Raw genomic sequence first — 18,298 nt, forward strand, 5'->3', positions numbered from 1 at the left:
AGAGAATTTGGGCGTCTGCAGCTCCCAAATTCCTCTTGGTCACTCACACCCAAGCAGTGTCCAGGCCCATCCCACCCTGCTGAAGTTTGCCTGCCTCTGAGACCTCTAAACCAATTGATAAACGTGTGTTGGAAAAAACTCATTTGTGCTCACAAGAGGATGCACCCCCCCCCCCGTGTACTTATCTGTTCTTTTCATTGCTGTGATATTTTCTTTATGCTCATGTATTTACACATATAAACAAAAACTAACCCTTAACTAGAACTGCCATAGGCCACATATAGTTCTAAGTGCTCTATATATATTCATTCATTTAATCCTCATGGAGTGTACTTACACAAACCTAGATAGCAGAGCCTAAGCGATGTGGTACACCACCATCATATACGCAGACCCCTGTTGAATGAAATGTAGTTATGCAGCACGTGACTGCATGTATGTATGTGTGTGTGCATGTATATATATGCATATATGTATATGTAGTGGTCTCCTAGCTGGATGGTTAGGAGACCACTATCGGATAGTCCGATACAGTAACCCATTATAGAGGCGAGGAAGCTGAGGCATAAGGAGTTAATCTGCCCCAGAAAATCTAGTAACAGAATCTGATTGTCTTTTTGTTGTTGTTAATCCTCACCTGAGGATATTTTTCCCATTGATTTTTAGAAGGGGGGGGCAGAAAAATTGGAGCCAGAGATCAAACCTGCAACCCAGGTACATGCCCTGGACTGGGAATCAAACCCAAGACCCTTCGGTGTGTGGGCCGATGCTCTAACCACTGAGTACACTGGCCAGGGCTGGAATCTGGTTGTCTTAACCATCCAGCTAGGAGACCACTACATATACATATATGCATATATATACATGCACACATACACATATATACATGCAGTCATGTGCTGCATAACTACATTTCATTCAACAGGGGTCTGCGTATATGATGGTGGTGTACCACATAGCTTAGGCTCTGCTATCTAGGTTTGTGTACGTACACTCCATAATGTTTGCACACACACACGTATACACGTGTGTGAATGATTTTATATATAGTTTTTACATAATTGCATAAATGTGCTTTAACATGGTTTTAAATTTTCCTTTTACATCTTTATACTTTTTCCTCCCCCCACCACGGAATTCAAGTTATCATCCTCATGTGTGATCTTCTATATTTATTTACAATTATACATGGACTTATATATACCGACACCTATGACTACATGTACATATATAAGGTTCCTTTTGTTGTTATTTTAAAATAGTAGATTATATTAAATAAATAAATTTGATATTTCTCTTTTCTCACTCAGTTATACCTGGAAGCTCCTGGAAGATCCAATTCATTGTTTTTAACAGTCACACATTAGTCCACTCACCATGTCTCTCACCTGGCCGTCCCGCTCATTGTTACCTTCTAGAGTCCCATCCCCAGCCCCAATGTGCTTATTTAATCCATTAGGAAGTCTGATGGCGGGAATTCTGGCCAGGTGAGAGGAAACGCCAGTGAGAAGGCAGTAAATGGCAGTTCTGGCTGGGTCTTGCCCATCCTCTGGCCCGCGGCCAGCAGCCCTCAGCCCCCAGAGGCAGGAATGCTGACTGCATTATTGTGAAATCATTTGTATATTGTGAAGTGCTTTGCATATGATGGAGTGATTTGCATACAGGGCGGAGAGGGGGAGCATCTTAAGAGATCCCAGAGCAGCATCCCTGAGTGTCTTCTCTCTTTGCAAAGAAACCACCCACGGCTTCCACTTCAGAACTCAGGGAGGGGCACAGGAGGGTATCCTGGCTGACCTATGGGCTTGGGGGGGTGAGGCAGACCCAGGTCTTTCAGAGGAAGGTTGATCCCACCTGGAAGGAGCTGGGAGTCGGGGCACTGGAGTGTGCCCTCGGAGCCCCAAGAAGGGGAGAGCGACTCGGGACAGACGAAGGGAGCTATCATGGCAGGCAGATGAGGGTCAGAGGCTTGGAGAACCCCACCCTGTCACAATCTCTGCCCGAGTAAGTACCCACATACCCCTTCCTGAACAGTCTACAGACCTGGCTGATTCCCAGAGAAGGATGCAGAGCGGAAACGCCAAGCCAGGCTCCCACACCCTCGAAGTGAGAGGTGCTGTCCCATGCTCTGGGCTCGGGGACACCCAGGTTTGAATCCTGGCTCCGCCCCCGGTTCCGTTGTTTCACCTGGGCTGACGCACCCCCCTAACGGGATAAACAAGGATTCAGTGAGAATGCAAGTAGAGTGAGCGGCACATAGTAGGTGTTCGGTAAATTTCAGTTATAATAATCATGCTATTGTTGCTGCCCTGGCCTGAGAGGTCAGGCCAACTTCCTCTAGGGGAGAGGAGCACCGAGCCCTTGCTCCTCCGGCCTGCAGTTCAGAGCGGCTGTCAAGCCACCATGCGATGGACCCCAAAGGGTTACAAGCTCTGGAGACAAAGGCCTGAGGTTCCCAGTGAAAAACCAAAGCATAAAAATAATTCGATGAGTAAGAATAAAATTCCCTCTTCTGAGGTTCCCGGGGCCAGGCCCCTCCCTGCGGCAGGCACTTCCCCTTTCCCCGTTCATGGAGGAGCCGGGCCGGGCTGACTCAGAACCGGAGCCGCGCCGCCCCCTCTCGGGGCTCCGGCCGCCTGCGAGTCCGGCAGTCGAGCGCGCCCCCGTGCGGCCGCGCGGGACACTGCAGCCCGAGAGGAGAAGCGGCGCCCAGATCCGCAAGGCCAGCCGCCCCGCCCCGCCCCCCCGCCGCCCAGGGCTCGCGGTCCCTGCGGAGCCTCCGCCTGCGCCCTGCCCATCCTGGCTGAGCGCGGTACCCAAGGTTCTCCCACTTCCGCCCGGCGCTCCTCGCCGCCTCGTCCAGCCCGAGCGGAAGTGCGCTGGCAGCCCGGATCCCCCATGGCCGCGAAACGGAAGCGCTCCCGGACAGACACTCCCCACAACACCGCGGCAGGCGGCGCGGCGGGTTCCGGGCAGGTCGCGTGTGACGTGGCCGCGCGCTGGGGGCGGCTCCGGGCCGGGGGCCGGGCTGCGGGGCCGGGCGGGGCAGGCCCGGGGCGGGGCGGGGCGGCGCGCCGCAGCTGGATGGCCCGGGCCGCCCGGAGCGCCGCCGCCGCTGCACGGTGAGTGACCGCCGGGCCCTCGGGGCCCTCGCCCTGGGCGGACGGGCCCTGCGGCCCCCAACCCCGGCCCGTCTCGCCCCGGGCCGACCTGGGCCGTTCGCCCCGAGCCCGGAGTTAAACTTCCTCGGGCTCGTGTCCGTCGCCCACGCGTCGCGCCGCATCGCTCCCTCGCTCTCCCCCTCCTCGTCAGTCTGTCCCACTCTCTCTAGATCTCTCTCTTGACCGTCTCTTGCTTCTCCCCTCCCTGTCCCCTTAGATTCTCGGCGCACCCCCTTCCCCTCTCCCAAACCTCATCTCTGCGTGACCCGCTCATCTCTGCGTGACCCGCCTCGGCCTCCAAGCCCGACCTGGCCCTGGCCTGCCTTTGGTCCCCAGTGGAGCCCCGCGGGTTTCATCAGGCTCTGCCTTCAGGCCTGGAGACCCTGGACGTGGGCATGTTTGCCCCGGCCGGAGGCAGCTGCTTTCCCTCCCTCCCACCTCGAGCAGCCCATGAGGAAACTGAGGCAGGGACATGACCAGCTCAAGGTCACAGCCTGCACGAGGCAGGGCAGACCACGTTTAAACCTCATGCCTGTTTGCAGATTGAACTTCTCTCTTGGTTGACTCACACCCTCCTGTGATCACCGGCTGGGTACATTTCTGCTGCCCAGTGCCGCAGGCCTCCCACAGCATAAGGAGGGCGCTCTGTGCTTCCTCCATACCAGGCAGGTTCCAGTGCGTTATCAAGCTCACCTTAAGTGCACGGCCATGTGAGGGAGGCAACGCTTCTCTTCATGTTATAGACAAGGAGACTGAGGCTCCGAGAGGGGGCTTCAGAGCACAAAGTTAATGGCAGAGCTCGGAGCATCTGTGAGGCAGCTCCTAAGAGAAGCGTCGATCCTTTCTCTTCAGTCCCACCTCCTGTCTGTCTCTGTGCCCCAGGGGCATTGGGCTCATTTCCTAGGAAGAAGTTCTAATGGTTCTGTACTAGCTCAGCTGCACCTCCTGATGTTGCCCCATCAAGCTAGAGAGTACCAGACTCTGGGGTGTCCTCACCAGGGCACATGCTGGCGGCAAAACCTCCCCTGGCAGCCAGAGACACCCGGCTGGGCTGGGCTGGGCCTCCCGGTGGCTGAGGGGAACCCAGCCAGCGCCTCACCCTGTCATTAGGGAAAATTTAGCCTCAGGCAGACATGCTGACAGTCCAAGGCCGGCTGAGAAGGAAAAAATGTGTGGCCCTTGGGATGTGGAGGAGCAGAGCCCCTTTGCTCTGTGCACCCACCATTTGGATCCACAGAGGCCCTGGGCCAGGCAAGCAGGAGGGTTAAGACACCATATTTCATAAGCAGGTATTCAGCCACGGGTGGCAGCTCATGGAAGTGGCCTTTGTGTTTTTCAGCACCTGGCATGCCTGGATGTCCCTGCTGTGGCATGGCGGGCCAAAGGCTCCTCTTCTTCACTGCTGTTGCCCTGGAGCTCCTGGGAGGGGCTGGGGGTTCCCAGCAGCCCCTCCGGAACCGGGGGGCTGCAGCAGCCTGTCGCCTAGACAACAAGGAAAGCGAGTCCTGGGGGGCTCTGCTGAGTGGGGAGAGGCTGGACACCTGGATCTGCTCCCTCCTGGGCTCACTCATGGTGGGACTCAGCGGGGTCTTCCCGCTGCTCGTCATTCCCCTGGAGATGGGGGCCACACTGCGCTCAGAAGGTGGGTGACCCTCCTCTGGCACCGGGGCAGCCACCAGCTTGGGAAACATGCTGCTCGTCCACAAAGAGCCGGGTCTCACATCCTGGGTTACAGCGTGTCGGAGGTGGAAGGCGAGGACAGAGTACAATTTCTCGCCTCGGTCCTGTAAGACCAGGGTGCACCATGCCCCTCTGCTCATTCACTTGTGAGCTCTTTTATCCTGAAAGAATAGCAGTCAGCAGACAGTCACTAAGGAACCGTGTAGATAGTGGTTAGAAATATGGATGTCAGCCTACCTGGGTTCAAATCTCAGCTCTGCCACTTACCTTCACTCTGCCTCCAGCTCCCAACCCTAAAAATGGGCTAACAACAGTGTCTACCTCATAGGCACTGTTGTGACTATTAAATGAACTCATATCAGTAAAGCACCGCCTGGTGCAGGGAGAAGGCTGCGTGTTTGTGGGTCCTGTGCTGGGTGTGCGGATGCAATGGCCAGCAAAGCACTCCCTTTAGTCTTCGCTCATCATGCAAAAGAGCTCTCAAACCAGAAGCCCCAGGAACACGTGAGAGGCTGGTCACAGGCCTGCCTCTGGGGAGAGGGTCCGGGAAGAGGGCACAGGCACGGGTGGAAGCTTTTCCTTGGCTACCCTTTCATATGACATGCAAGTACTGTCTATCCACAAATGACACATTGTAATGAAAAGTCCACGAGATCAGATGGGGAGCAGCTAAAAACACAGGTGCCTTTCGCCCCCACCCAAGAGTATGACAGTAAGTCTGGACCAGAGCCCCAGGAATCTTGGAAATGAGGGCTCCAGGCGCTTGTGCTTCCTTGTTCATTCAGTCACTGGGCTGAGGACTGCTGCCACAGCTGTGAATGGAGCCCTCCTGGGGCCCTGCTGTCGTGTCTGCTCATCAGCTCAGTCCCTCTCATGGCATTCCTGTGACCTGTGAGTTCAGTGTAGGGAGAACTTGGGTTATTAGCTCCATTTTATAAATAGGGAAGCACAGGCACAGAGAGGTTCTTTGACCAACCTGAGGTCACACAGCCTAGAAGCAGCTTCCCCTGGGATAGTTGCTGTCCTACCTCCAAGCTGCCTCTGCCCTCTGGGCCTCAGTTTCTTTCACACCAAGGCTTTGGACATGGCTCCCCTCAGGCACTTCTAACTCTGGATGCTGCAAGTTGGCAAAAGTCCTCAAGTCTCTGTCACTTTTCTGAGAATAACAGTGGCTAAGAAAAGAAAATTCCCATTTAATGAGCACTAGCTATATGTACTGTCACTGAATTCCCACAAGATCCCTATCAAATAGGTACAATTATCCCCAGTTTACAGAAGGGAAAACTGAGTCGCAAGGGCACCAGCTGGTGGGTTGGGGAGATGGGACCTTAACCACAAGGCAGTAGTGGCTCTGCAGCCAATCAGCAAGTCAGGGTGTATTTCTGCTGAACACCCAGCCCTTGCTGGGCCTGGGGGATGGGGAACCCAGGAAGGGCAGCAGGCCATGTCCAGCCTTCTAGAGGCTTACACTCTGGTTGGGACAACACAAAGAGCCTAGTAAGCTGTGTGGGACAGAGGCCAGGCCAGGAGTCCTGGTGGGTCAGCTTCTAGGCCCCACATCTCTGCCTTACAGCTGGGGCCCAGCGCCTGAAGCAGCTGCTCAGCTTTGCCCTGGGGGGACTCTTGGGCAATGTGTTTCTCCACCTGCTGCCTGAGGCCTGGGCCTACACGTGCAGCTCCAGCCTTGGTGAGTGAGGTTGCAGGCTGGGGCAGGAAGGTGGGGGTTGGAGGGGAGCTGGTACCCATGCCCAGGAATGGCCTAGGCCGTGCATGCTCTGGCAGAATGGCTGGGAGAGGGGTTCCGGGTATCTGGCAGGGAATTTGTCCTGATTCCTGTGGGAGTCCCTGGGGCACCGCTGCCCCACCAGCCAGTCCTGGCCCCCTGCCTCTGTCCCTACCCTGGACTAGGTCCCAGTCCAGATGGCCCCCCTTCTATTGTCCTGGCTTGGCTTGGCCTGGCCTGTCAGTGCTGCCTCTGCAGGTGGTGAGAGGCAGAGCCTGCAGCAGCAACAGCAACTGGGGCTGTGGATCATTGCTGGCTTCCTGACTTTCCTGGCTTTGGAGAAGATGTTCCTGGACAGAAAGGAGCAGGAGAGGACCAACCAGGTGAGCCCCAAGCCCCACGATCTGGATATCTCAGTCTCTGTTTTGTGGTGGTACTAGGGCCTGGAGGCTCGGGTTTTGAGTTGAACCCTGAAAAGACAGTCTCTTGGCCTTTTTTTGGGACCTCTGGGAGGCTGGGCCAGCTTGTTTGGGGATCTGGGGTGTGACCAAATCAGCCCCTGCTGTGGCTTATTCGGAGACTGACAGTGACAGCAGCGCGGGAGGTGGACAGTATATTGAGTTTGGGGGGCATCAGCTGATCAAGCAGCAGAGAAATCTAGGCAGAGAAAAGGGGTGTTCCCTCTCTCTGTTTCTTTGTCTCTCGCTTCCCTTCTGTGTCCAACCTAGTCAAGTGGGGGGCATCTAATGTCACCTCTCCCTCCTTCTCCTGGCCCTAGGCCCCCAGCAAAGACCCTGCTGCTGCTGCCGCGCTCAATGGAGGCCTCTATCTGGCCCAGCCGGCTGCAGAGCCTGGCCTGAGCTCCGTGGTCCGGAGCATCAAAGTGAGTGGCCCACTCAGGGCCCCCTCCTCCTGCAGCCATCCCGCCCTGAGTGGCCAGCCCAGCTCAACCTTGCCTGCCTGGTTCAGCCAGCTTTCTCTCCCCTCACCCAGGTCAGTGGCTATCTCAACCTGCTGGCCAACACCATAGACAACTTCACTCATGGGCTGGCTGTGGCTGCCAGCTTCCTTGTGAGCAAGAAGGTGAGTGGGGGTTGGGGTAGGTGGGGCCCAGGCAATTCCAGTGGGAGTGATGGTGCTTGTGTTGACCAGTTGGCTCTACCTCCAAAATAGGTCTCCAGTCCATCACTTCTTGCTCCCTGCATCAGCAACACCCTCATCTGAGCCCCCAGTCCTCCCTGTTGCTCTCCTGGATACGGCCTTCTTTTGTCCCGAGCCACTGGTCTGTTCTCCCTGCTGTGAACACCCCTTGTTGGGATCACAAGCCTCTGCCAGGCTGTTCGGCCTCTGCCTGCCTGCTTCTAGATGCTTCTCCCCCACCTTCCTCTGCCCACCTACTTGTGAACACCCAAGCTCTTTCCTTCTTCATGGCCTCCACTTCGCGCTGAATGCTCTTCCTCCCGCTCTCAACGCTGGCTCCTCAGCCTTTAGGCCTTGGCTTAAATGCACTTCCTCCTAGAGGCCTTTGCTGACCCTCCTCTGATTAGGCCTCCCCACTACTCATGCCCCAAAGCACCCAGTCCTTCCCCCGAGCAACTATCACAGTGTGGGACCACAGGGCTCTTTGTGTGTTGACTCAGTCGTGACCGCCCTCCTCCAGACTGTAAGCTCCATGAGGGCAGCTTGTCTGTTTGATTGGCTACTGTATATCTAGTCACCACACGGTGGCCAGGCAGGGCACTGAGAACAGAGTAAACATGGGTAGACTGAGTGGACCAATGGGTGCCCTGGCCCTGGGCACAGACCCCCACAGACTCCCCTTCCTGCAGATCGGGCTCCTGACCACCATGGCCATCCTCCTGCACGAGATCCCCCATGAGGTGAGTTCCAGAGGGTCCCCGTTCAGCTTTGGGGGCCTGGGGCTTGGCAGAGGGATTGGGGGGGAGACTGCCTTGCAGTGGCAGGCTCAGGGCTGCAGCCACCATCTCAGCTGTGCTTCAGCCAAGGGGATGCGGGGTAGGGGCCCAGCAGCAGGGTTGGTGCAGGGGACTCAGTGTGCATGTTCATCCCCGAGGTGCTCAGGGGGCCTGGTCCTCCTGGGACCCAGAGTGATCATCTGGACCTTCCCTCAGGTGGGCGACTTTGCCATCCTGCTCCGGGCCGGCTTTGACCGATGGAGCGCAGCCAAGCTGCAGCTCTCTACGGCACTGGGGGGCCTGCTGGGCGCCTGCTTCGCCATCTGTACACAGTCCCCCAAGGGAGTAGGTACGGGAGTGGTGAGTGGTGGGGCAGGTGGCAGTCAGCAGAGGGGTCCCAGCCAAGGGCACACTTGTCCCACCCCTGGTATTGAGGCCTGGTTCTGCCCTCAGTCTACCCTGAGGGAGGGGGTGAGGTAACCCAGTTCCCCTGGGCTCCCAGCCAGTCGGGCCTTCTCCCACCACAGAGGAGACTGTGGCCTGGATCCTGCCTTTCACCTCTGGTGGCTTTCTCTACATCGCCCTGGTGAACGTGCTACCCGACCTCTTGGAGGAAGATGACCCATGGTGAGTGACCCACTAGGACTGCCACTCACGGGGCCCTTAGAGGCTCAAGGAGGGCTTTTCTGGCCTCTTCCCCTCCCCCTCACCCAGTGCCACCCTTGAGCCCTGTCTCCTGTCCCCACAGGCACTCCCTGCAGCAAGTGCTTCTGCTCTGCGCGGGGATCCTGGTGATGGTGCTGTTCTCGCTCTTCGTGGAGTAACCATCCCTGACACCCCACCCCTCACAACAAGACTTGGATTTACTCTGTGACCATGTGTGAAGGCAGAGAGGGCGAGTGTCAGAGCCAGCAGGCCACCGACTAGACAAGAGGATGGTGTGTGTGTGTGTGTGTGTGTGTGGTGTGCACGTGTGGACAGAGGTGTGTGAGACCAACACAAGTGTGTGAGACCGACACTGTGATCCCTCATGCACTGGGCCCAGGACCCAGTGCCCACGCCCATCCCTAGCCACACTGTGGTCCTCCCTCCTTGCCACCCTGTCATCTTGCACCTCCCAGAGAGAGCAGTGAGGAAACCAGCACTGGTCCCAAACTGAGGCCTCTCCCCACCAGGACCCCAAGGGGAGTGAAGGGCAGCCCAAGGAGCCCTCGGCTGCAGGGAACCCCAAAGCTGTCTCCTACTGGGGCCTCACAGGTCCCTGGCTGAGAGTAAACCCCTCTGCTCATGCACCCAGCCCTGGGCAGCCTAGCAGCCAAGGTGGAGGTGACTTCTCTTTGCTGCATCCATGGTCCTGGCTCCTCTGCCAGCTCTAAGGCCAAAGAAAGGAAAGGCAGGTGCTCTTGCAGCCCCCAGCCCCACTCAGCACTGACAGCCCTACCCCTCCCAGCATGAAACTGGGAGATGCTTTCTAAGATTTGGGCCAGCTCCTGTCCCCCAGCAAATGCTCCCTGGCAGCACCAGCAGCTCTTGCCACCTCTAGCTGCCAAACAGCAGCCTGCAGGGCAGCCAGCAGCCCTGGGCAAGAGAGGCCTCCCAAGCCAGCTCAGGATTGCTCATGCCAGCACAGGGGCCAGGCAGATATTCTGGGGGCAGAAAGAGAGTGGTTCATGGCTGCCCCTCCCTGCTCCGGCCCCTTTTACTGTCCCAGTAGGGCTGAGGTGGGGGTGGTGAGCACTCCATGTTGTCAGCACTCAGGAATGTGCTCTGGGAGAATGCTGAAGCCATAATCCCCAGCTATTTCCCTTGGCTGACGCCCAGGTACTCAGCTGGCCCACTCCACAGCCAGGCCCCAGCCCTGCTGATCGACCGCGGACTTGCTCAGAAGTGGCCATCAAGAGGGTCTGAATAGTTTTACAGCAGTTTTGCTGATTCCGTTTGTATCTGTAAATACCTATTCTATATATAAGATGCAAATAAATATTATACACAAACTGGCTGCCTCTGTCCTGCGCACCATCAACCACAGTTGACCGGAGTTATTCTGGGCATCCGTGCTCCAGCCAGGCTGGCAGCTCCATGGCCCAGGCTCCTGCTGGCTGCTGCCAATCTCGTCCCCACCTTCCACCCTCTGCTTTGTGCTATCTCTGAACTGTTATCCTTGCAGTGCTTCTCAGAACAGGGTAGCATGTCACATTTCCCTGGCTTGTCTTGTAAGCTTTTTGTCCCAATAAGACAAGCCTGGCACTGTTGTAGCCCACAGCACCCCCAAAGGTGGCTTCCTCATTATATAGATCTACAGGCTAGTGGCTTTTCCCCAGCCTGCCCCCTGAGTAATTTAATCAAGGAAGGGAGCTCCATGCACAAAGGCATCTCCAGGTTTAGCCTCAATTAAATTATTTTTTCATTAAAAAGAAAAAAAAACCGGGATCCTTATTCTAAACTACAGACCCTCACCTCTGAATGTGCTGGGTGTAATGACAGGATCAGGCACTAGGGGGCACTGCTATCAGGAGAAATCAGAAGGGGAAGTGGAGCCCCACCCACTCTTTCCAAGCCAAGGACAGCCTGCAGTAGCCTGCTGGCAGAGAGCAGCATGTCTGCACAGCATCACCTAGTCTGGTACAGGGGCTGTGAAGCCCAAATTGCTGTACCCTCAGTCTGGCTCTGAATCGCTTTTCTGCAAAAAAGGGATCCGCTGCGCCTTACATACCCAGGATCTGGTGGACCTGCACCTAATCTGTCTAAGGAACCCAGGCTCTGGCTAGCCCTCACCCTCCCCTTGACACTGCTGAGGTTCCTGTGTTGAGCCTCAGGTGGAGCGTGCAGGTTTATTAGGATGCCACAGACAGGTGAATGCCCCAGGGAACAGGGAATGCAGGAATGGGGCAGCTGAGCCAGGCAGGGGACAGAACCAGGGCTTCACAGAGGTTCTGCCAGGGGCTCCTCAGGCATGGGGTGGGAAGTCAGTGGGATTGCCGAGACATGTGGGTGCATATCAGGGCACTTTGGAAGGAAGGTGGGCCTGGAGGTGCTGAGACTACAGGGGAGGGGATCAGTGTGGGTTAGGAGCCCAGACCTCTAGAAAGGCTCAGGTCCAGTCAGTAGCCTACGGTAGGCATGTCCCTTGGGAGAGGGGACAAGGGAAAAGAAGGGTGTAGGGGCTTTTGCCAGAGGACAAACGAGAACTGATGAGTTGTGAAAAGCTGTTACTAAAAGGCCATTCAGGGGGGTTTCAAAGGATATGGGACCAAGATCTTGCTCAAGGTTCATTTTTCAGCCAGAGGAAATGAGCCAAAAGAGTTAATGGGGGCATGTGGAGAAATGGGAGGCTTGGAGGCCAGGAGACAAAGGAGTTTCAAGGGGAAAAGACCCAGAGCCTGGCTTTTCAAGGAAGCAAGGCCAAGGGCCAGAGCACCAGAATGCGAAAAGGGAAAGGCTGGCTCTATTTAGGGCCTTCATTCTAGAGCTTCAGTGCCATAAGCCTGAAAGCTCAGAGAGGTGGGGCAGGGAGTGGGGGAGAGGGGTCTGGAGGCACACGGTGGGCGAGGCCAGCTGCAGGACGCAGTCAACCCTCTGAGGGCACTTTGCCTTGACAACTGGATTGAGGCCCACAGCTGTATTGAGTTTCCAGGCACCAACACGTGGGGAAGGGGCCTCGAGTGAACACCTCCACTCTTCCACTCAGAGACAGACAGGTGGCAGAGACCTGAAACCATCTTTTATTATGAATTTTAACCAGCAAGACGGCCGGGAATGGTGTGGCAGGTGACCCTAGGCATAGTACTGCAAGTTGGCTTTCTTCTTGGCCTGCACCTCCAGGATACCCTCCATGTAGTCCTCGTGGGTGAGCTCCGTGGCACCCCTGCGTAGTGCGATCATGCCCTGCACCCAGGACACAGAAGCTTTAGGGTGCCTCCCTGCATGCCTGGCCCAGCTCCCAGGGGTCACAGCCTTCTCAGCCTCTTGCCCTCAGCAGTTTCCACTGGCCAAAGAACTCCGGCCCTGTCCGGGGAAAGGGGCAGGAAGCACCCACTCACCCACCTCACCCCACCACTCACCGCCTCCACACACACAGCCTTGCACTGGGCCCCGTTGAAGTCATCTGTACAGCGGGCCAGCTCCTCATAGTTCACATCAGGACTGTGGGAAGACAGATGCGACAAGGCTGAGTTCCTTATGAGGATAGGGCAAGGGGAGCAGATGTGCCCCCACACTGCCCCATCAAGTCAACTCACTCTGTGCCTCATTCTCTTCATGTCAAAAGCTAAGGGGAGGAAGAGGGGCAGTGAGAGGTCAGACCAGGTGATTTCTGTTTTGAGCTCTATCTTCTAGAAATCTGTACCTGAGACCCCAGGGATAGACTCAGGCTGAGGCGGGGAAGCAGGAGGGTGTGGAACACAAATGGCCACTCCCCTCTCCTAACAGGCCCTGAGTCCACTTGCTGCTGCCACTTTATGATCTCTCATGCCGAACACTATGCTTGACACTGCCACAACCCTGTAACATTGGTGCCATTATCCCCAAGTCCCAGGCAAGAAAGCTGAGGCTTAGAGAGGTTATGTTACATGCTGAAGATTCCAGAGATCTGAACCCAGGTCCATCTGGCCCCTGGCTGGATCCCCCTGGACCATGCTGGGCTGTGCCCATCTGCTGATATCAGGGAGGCCGGGAGACCTTCCTATTGTGGGGAAGGAGGGGAGCAGGTGGGTTCTAAGGAGCAGAGCAGGCAGAATTAGGGTCTTAACCCCAACAAGGCTACCTTAGGCATCTTGGGAGAAACGGAGGTGGTTGTGTGGAATAGTGCTGTGTGAACGGGCTATGGAAAGGAAAAGGGACGGGCGGAGGCCTGGGGAAGCTCAATACAAAGAGGAGAAACAGGCCACTCTGCTGCGGCCCCTTCAGAGCTCAGCGCCCTGCTCGTGGTGTCCTTGCTCACCTGACGTTCATCTTTCGGGAGTGGATCTGCATGATTCTGGCCCGGGCCTCCTCATTGGGCATCGGGAACTCAATCTTTCGGTCCAGGCGGCCAGAGCGGAGCAGGGCAGGGTCCAGGATGTCCACTCTGTTGGTGGCTGCGATTACCTGAACAAGGGAAGTAGTAGCAGTTTGAATTGAGGAGAAAGGGGTTCAGTGAGCTAATAGTCATGGCCATGAGAGGCAGAAAGACAGCCCAGGGTCCAGGTGAATGGACAGGGGACGTTCAAGACAAATCCCAATTCCTATTATACCTGCAATAGCGAGGTGACCAAGGAGGTACCTGACCTCTAAGCCCTGTGTTCTTTATCTTCAACAATACTCACCTTTACTTGGGTGTTGGGCTGGAACCCGTCCAGCTGGTTGAGGAGCTCCAGCATCGTCCTCTGTACCTCCCGGTCCCCGGCCTTCTCACTGTCAAAGCTGAGGCCCATAGGAGGCCAAAGACACTGGTGAGGCCACCGCTTGGGCAGAGCCCTCCCCTCCTCCTCCACCCACCCAACCTGTCCAGGGTAGGGAAATGTCTCACTCAACTTGGGGTCCCCAGTCCAGGGACTAGCACAGAAAAGGTGTCAGTAACTACTGATTCCAACATTCAGAGACTGGAGAGGCTGCTGGAATCAGGTGCTGAAGCTGAGGATAAAATGTGAGCAAAACCACTGCCTGGGCTAGTGCTCTGATGAACGTGCCATTGCAAACTGAGCAAAGCTTAAACCTACAGGGGTCCAGCCCAGACTTGGAGCATAAGGGAACCTAGGCAGGTGTCTCTGAGGAAGTGTCCTTCAGCTGAGATCTAAAGGCTGAAAACACATCAGCTGGGCAACCAATCACTAGAGAAAAGGGAAAAACCAAAAGTACATTCCAGAGAGGAAACAGCAAGTGCAGAATCTCTCCCACTGCAGAGCCAGAGGGAGGGGGAGGCATGAGGCCAGAGGGGAGCAGGGACAGCCACACAGGGGGCCTTATAGCCCATGGCAAGCCCAAGCATTTACCCCAAGGAGCAATGGAGAAGGCTCAGGAAGGGTTTTAAGTAGGATCTGTTTGTGTGAGGGACTATGTGTGCATGTGACCAGGCTTTGCAAGGAACATGCAGCCAGCTGTGAGAATGGATGTTCGGGGGAGAGATAAGCAGAAAGGAGGCTGGTTAGAGGAGAATTTAGGAAGTAGAACACAAAAGGAGAGCTGCCATCACCCAAGAAAAGGGGACAGGGTGGGACAGTAGGAACTTAGAATAATCTCCTTGGTGAAACCCAGCACCTTACCGCTTGGTGCCGATGGCATCCAGCTCATCAATGAAGATGATGGATGGAGCTTTCTCCTTGGCCAGGGCAAAGGCATCCCGGACCAGCTTGGCACCATCCCCGATAAACATCTGCACCAGCTGGGGGCCAGCCAGCTTCAGGAAGGTGGCCTGGGTAGGGCAGGAATGGGGGTTGACAGAATCAGGCCAAAAGCACCATGAGAAGTCCCTCTGAGAGGCCCCTTTGGGCCTGTAGTGCTCAGGCCCGCCCGTTCCTTCTCCATCCTTCCCAAAGCACTCACCTTGGTCTGTGCAGCACAGGCCCGGGCCAGCAGGGTCTTGCCCGTACCCGGGGGACCATACATCAGCACCCCCTTTGGAGGTTGGATCCCCAAGTTCTCAAACTTCTCCTTGTGGTTCATTGGCAGGACAATGGCCTCCACCAGCTACCAGGAAGAAGTCCTGAGTGAGGAGAGTGAAGCCCTGAGGGCTCCTACTGCCCAACTTTTAATGGTTTCAACCCCAATCTGTAACCCTCCTATTTCAATTCAGGGACACTGCCCTCTCCTTCCCCCATATCGAGAGAACAAGCAGAACGCTCACTCCCACCAAGGCTGACTATGGTCTCTCCAGGAACGGCACGATACGGTGGAGTTACAGTTCTAGCTCGGAACTCACACCGAGCCTGAGTTCCAGTCCTGGCTCTGGCTTTAACCTTCTATAGTCCCAAGCAAGTTATTCAATCTCTCTGGATCTCAGTCTCCTAAACTGTCACATGGCATCCTTCTTGCCTTCCTAAAATGCTAGGAAGATAAGACGCACATCAGGGGGAAGTGCCCTGGTTAATGAAGCAGAAAAATACAAAAGGCTGGCATGGCTGCTACGCCTCCCTCACCTCCTGAATCTGTTTGTCCAAGCCCCCGATGTCACTGTATTGTTCTGTGGGCCTCTCGTCCACCTCCATGGCCTTCACCCGTGAGTCATACTCTGTGGGTAGAGTCTCCAGGATCAGATAGGAGTCTTTGTTCACACCCTGGGGACACAGCACAAAGCCTTCAGATTTGTCCCAGCTCAAGGCTTAACTAATTGGCTGGGTGACAGGTGTCTACAGAGTGAAAAGTGATATGGAAATGGGTAACACAAAATTCAAAGAGCAGGTAGACAGGATCTGATTCTTCAGGCTGCTCTGCTGAGATTCAGGGCCAACAGTGACCTGAGCCTGGGGCAGGGCATGCTGGTCCATGGGAGAAACTTCACTAGAAAAGTTCTTCCTGCACTCAGGGACACAACTCACCACCAAGTCTCCGGGCTTCAGTTTTTCAGCATCTACCAACCCAATCACAGGCAGGAAGTATGTCTGTAGGAAAAATTCAAGAAGCAGCCTCAGTTACTGCCCTCAGTAAGGCTCTCTAGTCCTTTCACACACACACCCCTCACCCTCCTCAGTTCTCCTACTATTGAGCCAGCCTCACCTGTCGTGTGGAGGTCTTGATCACCGCACACTTGCCCTTCCTCTGGGAGTCCAGGTCAATATTGGCACCATCCTCCTCTTGGTCATTGGGATCAACATCCAAAAGCTGGGAAGGGAAAAGCTTAGATGAAGAGGCCCTGCTGAGCCCACTGAATTCCCCAGAGCCAGTGTTGGTCTGAGACATTCCCAACACTTGCAGGGCTGGCCATCCCTGCATCACTCCTCAGACTAGCCCTGAGCTCAGCAAGTGCAGTGGATAAACCATGGGATTGATAAGATCGCTGTTTAGGTGATGCTTCTCTGCATCCCCAAGGAAAAATAACCAGTACAAAAGAAGACATGTGAGCCTTCTGAGGCCTTTTCTGGCCTTATATATCCCCCTAAAAATGCACACCAGGAAGGGAACCGTTGGAGGGGTGCCCCAATATGCAATTTGGGCCTCAAAACTTTACCCACTCTTTCCCCAAAGGCCCATCACAGGCTGTTTTCCAAGCCCCACTAACCCCTCTCTTCCCCTCTACATACACACACACCTCGATGACGTTGGAGACAAGGTACGGCAGGGTCTTGTTCACTTTGATTTTCTCACTGTTCTCTTTGATCTTGTCCTTCATGGCTTGGAGCTCGTGGGTAACTCGTAACACTTCACTCTTCATAATCTGGGATGAAGACCAGTGGAAGCAAATGTTCGGCCTTGGCTCAGTTTATTTCAGGGCCTTGTAATGGGTGAGGTCCAGGCTGCCCAGGGGACCCTCCCACACCCGCCCACTCAGCTGTTAGGCTCTCTGAAGGCTGAGCCTGAGGTCAAACAGGCGGCCAGCCTGGCAACCTCCTGCTGAAGTAGTTGTAGTAAAGGGAAAAGAGCAAGACTTTGGGTCAAACAAATAGAGATTTTAGCTTCCACCTTTTATTAAGGGCTGGGTAGTTCAAAATAAAAACCTTCTGAGTCTCAGTTTCCTCATCTGTAAAATGAAGATTCCCTAAAAGAAGGATTATCAAGAGGAACACTTTTAGACCTCGTTGCGAAAAGTAGTGTGATGATTCCTACTCTCAAGCCTGGTCTCCCAACACCCTGTCCCTCTTAAGGCTTAGTTTTCTTTCCTCTTTTTCTGACCCAAGTAGGAAACCACGGTCCCCATGCCTCCCCTGGGGAGGCGGCTGGGATCACCTGGGCCTGCCCCGTATGCCCACCTTGATTTCACTGTCCAGCAGCCGCGTGCGCTGGATAATCTCTTCTGTGGACATCTTGAGCACCTCCTCCCCGATTCCATCTTGCTGTTAAAAAAAAAAAAATTTTTTTTTTTAAACTGAGGGCAGGTATCCGCTTTCTCCAAGCCCACTCACAGCCTCAGTTTCCCCGTCCATAAGACTAGAATGAAGGAGTCGGGTTCCTTACTCACATTCCAAGCGGCCGCGACCCCGGGACAGGGCCAGCCCTTGACCCCCAGGCACCTCCTCCCCTCCCGCCAAGGTGGTCTCCCCGCTGGCCCCAGCTCTAGGACCCCCAGCTCTCCCAGCGCGCACCTCGGCCTCATCCCACACGGTCGCCATCTTCTCCTGCCGAGTCACTGGACTCTCGAGTTCCGGCAGCAGATTCATTTCCTAGAGGAACAGATCGAAGATCGCACTGGGCGGGAGCCGTGGCAGAAAATTAGTACTATCTTTCTTCGCACCAGCCCTTGGCTAGTAGCAGACCTCTTTCTTCAAGTCCTGACTCTAGGCGATTTATCTACGGCCGCGTTGTCACAACGAATCTGCTTCTCTGATTCAAAAGGCGACGCGCGGGCCAAAGGACCCACCCCCGTGCCTCCTGAAACGTTCCCGCCCTCGTCCTGTTTATGCTGCACTATTGGCCGGCGAGCGCAGTGGGCGGGGCCTGGATATATAACCGGAAGGGGAGGGAGAAAGACGAGAGCCGCAAAGGCCACTGGGAAATGTAGTCTTAGTTTGGCCCATAACTGAAAGGGCGCTTTGGAGAGAGTCGTTGAACCTCTGAGGCTGGCCCAGTTAGGAATCAGGGGATTCACTCAACCGCTCTCCCTCCCAAACTACGCGCCAGCCGTGTGCAAAGGGCAAAAAAAAGAAAAGAAAAAAGGTGAGGGGGCATGACACCTCAGGGAGCATTTTTGTCAT

General features: G+C 55.5%; 2 protein-coding genes across 5 annotated transcripts; one reads left to right on the forward strand and one right to left on the reverse strand.

Moving 5' to 3' along the window:
* Positions 1–3,074: 3,074 nt before the first annotated feature.
* On the forward strand, positions 3,075–10,471 carry SLC39A13 (solute carrier family 39 member 13). 3 transcript variants are annotated; one of them, XM_087821871.1, is made up of 10 exons: positions 3,075–3,119; positions 4,498–4,800; positions 6,412–6,525; positions 6,820–6,944; positions 7,340–7,444; positions 7,555–7,644; positions 8,391–8,441; positions 8,694–8,826; positions 9,005–9,104; positions 9,226–10,471. In XM_087821871.1, the coding sequence occupies exons 2-10, from the start codon at positions 4,506–4,508 to the stop codon at positions 9,299–9,301; spliced, it is 1,089 nt and encodes a 362-aa protein (XP_087677997.1). In that variant the 5' UTR covers positions 3,075–3,119; positions 4,498–4,505; the 3' UTR covers positions 9,302–10,471. The 3 variants fall into 3 exon arrangements, with proteins under 3 accessions (XP_087677997.1, XP_087677998.1, XP_087677999.1); XM_087821872.1 differs by lacking the exon at positions 7,340–7,444; XM_087821873.1 differs by lacking the exons at positions 7,340–7,444; positions 8,694–8,826 and having other exon boundaries at positions 9,226–9,313.
* A 1,713-nt stretch (positions 10,472–12,184) lies between these two features.
* Positions 12,185–17,915, reverse strand: PSMC3 (proteasome 26S subunit, ATPase 3). Of its 2 annotated transcripts, XM_016203972.2 has the most exons (12): positions 17,690–17,915; positions 17,357–17,440; positions 16,699–16,824; positions 16,167–16,271; positions 15,989–16,051; positions 15,590–15,727; positions 14,997–15,140; positions 14,717–14,865; positions 13,781–13,877; positions 13,417–13,562; positions 12,539–12,620; positions 12,185–12,362 (listed from the first exon to the last, which is right to left on the reverse strand). In XM_016203972.2, exons 1-12 carry the CDS (start codon positions 17,762–17,764, stop codon positions 12,252–12,254), a joined length of 1,320 nt encoding a protein of 439 aa, XP_016059458.1. In that variant the 5' UTR covers positions 17,765–17,915; the 3' UTR covers positions 12,185–12,251. The 2 variants fall into 2 exon arrangements, with proteins under 2 accessions (XP_016059458.1, XP_087678490.1); XM_087822364.1 differs by lacking the exon at positions 15,590–15,727.
* Positions 17,916–18,298: the final 383 nt, after the last annotated feature.

The sequence above is a fragment of the Miniopterus natalensis genome, chromosome 11 (assembly GCF_054644295.1).
Source record: "Miniopterus natalensis isolate mMinNat1 chromosome 11, mMinNat1.hap1, whole genome shotgun sequence".
NCBI lineage: Eukaryota > Metazoa > Chordata > Mammalia > Chiroptera > Miniopteridae > Miniopterus > Miniopterus natalensis.